Source organism: Olea europaea, chromosome 11, assembly GCF_002742605.1.
Source record: "Olea europaea var. sylvestris chromosome 11, O_europaea_v1, whole genome shotgun sequence".
NCBI lineage: Eukaryota > Viridiplantae > Streptophyta > Magnoliopsida > Lamiales > Oleaceae > Olea > Olea europaea.
In genome coordinates, this window is record NC_036247.1 from 25,896,862 (window position 1) to 25,901,776 (window position 4,915).

The 4,915-nt window shown below is 34.6% G+C and overlaps 1 protein-coding gene across 1 annotated transcript; it reads left to right on the forward strand.

The window, feature by feature from the left end:
* The first annotated feature begins 1,159 nt into the window (after positions 1 to 1,159).
* On the forward strand, positions 1,160 to 4,387 carry LOC111403870 (UDP-URONIC ACID TRANSPORTER 1-like). Its single transcript, XM_023032505.1, has 4 exons — positions 1,160 to 1,882; positions 2,704 to 2,807; positions 3,176 to 3,404; positions 3,986 to 4,387. Exons 1-4 carry the CDS (start codon positions 1,364 to 1,366, stop codon positions 4,130 to 4,132), a joined length of 999 nt encoding a protein of 332 aa, XP_022888273.1. The 5' UTR covers positions 1,160 to 1,363; the 3' UTR covers positions 4,133 to 4,387.
* The last annotated feature ends 528 nt before the right edge of the window (positions 4,388 to 4,915 follow it).

Genomic DNA, 4,915 nt, shown 5'->3' on the forward strand with positions numbered 1-4,915 from the left:
ACGTGTAATATTATTTTATAAAAGATTGTGTGGTTGAAAATAGGAGAGAGAAAAATGAAATGTAATGTAATTTAATTTAATGGAAGTCAAATAGGGGCTAAAAACAATTCAATCACCGCAACTCACAAACCTAAAAGTAGAACTCCAAAATTATAGTGGACTCAAAAGGTGGACACCACCAAACGTCCAATTTATATTTCCTGCTTGGAGCCCCCAGGGCACATCTCCAAGTGGTAAAAGGGGAGGGTGGAGAAATCCAGCTTTGCTTGAGGCTGCTGCGTCAAGGGTTCGAATCCTGAAATATGGATTTGGCTCTTGGGTAAGTGCAAGTGTACAAGCAGCCTTCCATCCTGTACCCTTGGAGGCATAACCTGCGATTTACCTCCCTCACGATACTCCAGGGCAGGGGTGGTGGGGGACCCTTAAGGTTAGGGTTTAACCTTTTTTAAATTTCCTGCTTGGAATATTCCATGGCTGCCTTAAGAGTGCTCTTAAGTGTTTGGTGGAGATTAAAATTAGAGTTTTTAGTAGATTGTGATAAAATTTTTTGAAATGTGTGGTTAAAAAGTTGTGGGACCCATGAAAGATATATTTAATATTAATTATTCGGCTTTAACTTAAATTAAAATCGAATTTTAATCTGTACCAAATGGACCGTAAATTTGTCCCGAGCTGCGATAACTATTTGCGTGTAGAGAAATTCTGCTCATTACCCCTCAAAAAAAGTGAAATGCATATTAAAAATAAATAAATAATTTCAGACATCTGTTTTATATGAACATAAATGTGATCATCCATTTATATCATGAATATAGGACCCTAAATCATTCTAGTCATTATACATTGACATGCGAAGTTAATTTCATTTCTCTCTTGCCATATTGGAGACTAAAATATCATAATTTTAATGACTTAAAATTAGAAAGAGTAATGTTATTCATAGTCGTTCATACGATAGTCGGCCTATATGACATCTTACATAATAGTTGTAATTTGATGTATTAATATGATAGTTTTATCTTGCCTCATATATCAAATCATTAATCGTCACATGAATATCATGTAAAACAACTACGATAGAGAATGATTGCAAATAGTACTATTCAATTATAAATATTATGATTTAAATGATCAATAGTCTGGAGAAGCTTTCCCCCCTAATTTCACTCCCATTGTCACGCAGAAACAGACGCACGTTCTCTCCTGTTTCCACCTTACATTCGAACAATACATAACCAAGAAAATACTATCCATTTCCTTCCTCTGTAATAACAGAAACAGAAAAACACACTGGCAAAGAACAAACGACATCTTTCACCTACTTCATCCGCTTCCCATAATTGTCCCAAATGAAATCAATGGAATGAATAACTCTTCTTCCAGCACCAAGTCAAAGAATCCAACATCAAAAGCAACAAAAATGTCGTCGTCATCTTCCTCAACATCAAGAAAAGATACAATTTTCATAACCAGTTTGATAATCCTTTGGTACTCCACCAACATTGGAGTCCTCCTACTCAACAAATTTTTGCTCTCCAACTATGGATTTGCCTTCCCAATTTTCCTCACCATGTGCCACATGTCAGCCTGTGCCATCCTCAGCTATGTCTCCATTGTTTTCTTGAAAGTAGTGCCGCTACAGAGGATCAAATCAAGGTCCCAGTTCTTGAGGATTGCTACTCTCAGCGTCGTATTTTGTGGGTCCGTTGTCGGTGGCAATATTTCCTTAAAGTATTTGCCGGTGTCCTTTAATCAGGCAGTCGGTGCAACCACTCCATTTTTCACTGCATTGTTTGCTTATTTTATGACCCTTAAAAAGGAGGCTTGGGTTACCTATGTTTGTCTTGTGCCTGTGGTTGCTGGGGTTGTCATTGCAAGTGGGGTAAGTTTTTATTTTCTCTGAATTTTTTGGATTCAAGTAATTTATACCTTTGAATTAGTTTTATCCTGATTTGGGTTTCTGCGTGAAAAAAAATTTAGCTTTTATATATTCTGGGGATAATTCATATTAATAATTGATTTTCCCCATGGGATCATACATGAAGATCTGGTTTCTGTGTGTGAAACTAAGATACGTTGCTTTATTTGATATTTTTATTGTGATCTGGGGATCTGACTGGACAAGATCCAATTTTCTTGGTAGTTATTGTAGACTGCCTGTTTCAGAAATGAATCAGATTTAAAATGTTGTCGTTTGAATTTACATTGTAGATTTTATACATATTTGCCTATATGAGATGAATTTTTCTATATATTTTTTATTTTTTTAATTTTAATTTTAATTATTTATCAGTGGGAATTTTGAAAATTATAAACAACATGCTGATAAATGTGGAAATCTGTAGTGAAATCCAGAAAACAGGACGTGCTAAGAGTTCTTGTAATTTTTGCAAATATTCAAGGAATACAGGCTCTTTGCCACACTACAATGTTAGGTGTTTGCATCGAAAATTAGGAGTTTAACATTTCTTTTAATCTTTTAGTGTTTACTGAAACCTCCCACTGCTTGCGGCTTCCAATTCCATGCTCTCTGTGTCATTGAAGTGGACTATTTAATTTTTACTTATCCTCACATCTATGATTAAGAAAGCAAAATTTTCCTTGAGTTTGTGATGTTCAACTATATATTCGTTAACGTATTTGCTTAACACAGTGTCTACTTTTGTGAAATTGCAAGATTCAAAAGTTTTTAATTGTTTGCAGGGTGAGCCAAGCTTCCATTTGTATGGATTTATCATGTGCGTAAGTGCTACTGCAGCGAGAGCTTTTAAGTCTGTTCTTCAGGGAGTCCTCCTTTCTAGTGAAGGGTAAACATTCCTGATCTGTGTATTTACTATCACAAACATGTTTGGCCTTGCTTAAAAAATTACTTTTCTAACAAGTTAAAGGCTTACATTTCAGAAAATTGAGTTTTTTTAGTAAAGAAAATCAACTCTGAAAATCATGTTTGTCAAGATAAGCAACGTAAAAGTAAGTTTGACTTACTTTAAAGCACAATTTTAATTGAGAATGCGAAGGAGAAGCATTAAATCCAGTTATCTTTTCTTGCAATTTAATTTTTGTCCATCTTTGATCAGGCTGACATTTAGAAATACAAAATAAAATTTTGGCTTTTTAGTATTGAAAAACGAGTTCGATTTCACACTTGATTTATATAGCAAACTCATTGTCGCAGGGAAAAGTTGAACTCCATGAATTTGTTGCTTTATATGTCCCCAATTGCTGTCGTGGTATTACTTCCTGCAGCACTTACAATGGAACCTAACGTATGGGATGCAACTATATCACTTGCAATGGAACATAAATTCATGTGGGTACTACTTTTGCTTAATTCATCGATGGCTTATGGAGCCAACTTGTGCAATTTCTTGGTGACGAAGCATACAAGTGCATTAACGCTCCAGGTTCTCTCCCTCTCTCTCTTGTGAGCGAAAGTATCATTTTATTTATATCTTCTGGTGGTGGCTAAACTAGATTGGGATATGCATCTTTGAAATTCAATTATTTGATCCTATGTTGCTTTGGAGCCAAAGAAAATTATGTAGATGACCCTGCATATAGTGGGAATAAGACGTAGTGTAGACTGCTGTTCGACTCTATGTGGTTGCTGAGACTTTTAGATGAGAATCTATACAGGTTTGTATCTAAGTTGAATTGTCAAATTTAGGTGCCGGCCAAGAATTCATTGACAGGCCACAGTGAATGGACTGTTATTTTAAACTTATAAAACAAATAAAAGTGTTAGGTCAAAAATAAAAAAGGCCATACGCATCGAGTGCACCAAGAACGAAAGAAAGCTGACCAAGAAAATGTTCGACTTAGTAATGATGAAACTAGAAAGTAATGAATGTTGAAGAAAGGTAGATATCGCGAATGTAATTATGGAAAGAAGTCATGTTTTCAGAAATCATGAAAAACTGAAATTCTCGTAATATTGGTCAATCCCGCTATCTGAATTTCTTTCTACTGTCCGAATAATGATCAGGTATTAGGCAATGCAAAAGGTGCTGTGGCAGTTGTCATTTCAATACTCCTTTTCCGAAATCCTGTTACCTTTATTGGAATTGCTGGATATTCTATGACCGTTATGGGGGTCGTTGCTTATGGAGAATCTAAGCGTAGGCACAAATGATCTTTTGTAATTTGTACTGCCTTTTTTTTTTTTTACTCTAAGAGATTGGTAGGTTGAGAAATTTTATTGTACTAGAGGAGGACAGGAGATTAATTTAATTGTAGTGCTTTTCTTATGTGCGTTGGGATTTATGTAACTATAGATGATTTTTTTTCTTCGACCATCTGAGTCCCGGATGATTAGTTCTGGGATTTTATTGGATGGTTTGTCCTGTAATGACATTCAGATATAGTCATTTGAGGTTATTTTCATGTATTTGCAACTAAGCCTTAATTTAGCTGTCGAATATGATATTGGTTGCGACATATTTTGAAGATTGGGATAAGGTATATATAGATACGATGTTGTCCTACTTTCTAGTCTTTGTATGAGGAGATGGTGTCTTCAGCTTTTCTTCTATAAATTTCTTACTTTTGAAATGCTCATTTGATTAGCAAAATTAAGCTACTCGGTATTGGATATGTTATTCAAGAGATGTATAGAATATGAGAGTTTTACTGACATACAGAAAGAACCCAAAACATTTATTCTATGACTCAAATCCTGATGTAGAATATGAACACAGAAAAGAAAGAACAAACCTAAAAGAACTACTATGATAATATGTTCAATTTCCCATAATTTACAAGTAAATGACAGATGTTTGAACTTAAAAAGATGTTTGATACATAGTATTGAACAATATTGTCCAGTGTTTTCAATCCATTTTACCATCAATAGTAATAGCATGTATATCAGCTGCACTTACTAATTTTTCCCTTACCTTTCTCGTTAAATTTTTAA

Coding starts and splice junctions, on each gene's coding strand:
- LOC111403870 (XM_023032505.1), top strand. CDS start 1,364: ATGAATAACTCTTCTTCCAGCACCAAGTCAAAGAATCCAACATCAAAA. Junction 1,883..2,703: donor GGGTTGTCATTGCAAGTGGG/GTAAGTTTTTAT, acceptor AATTGTTTGCAG/GGTGAGCCAAGCTTCCATTT. Junction 2,808..3,175: donor GTCCTCCTTTCTAGTGAAGG/GTAAACATTCCT, acceptor TCATTGTCGCAG/GGAAAAGTTGAACTCCATGA.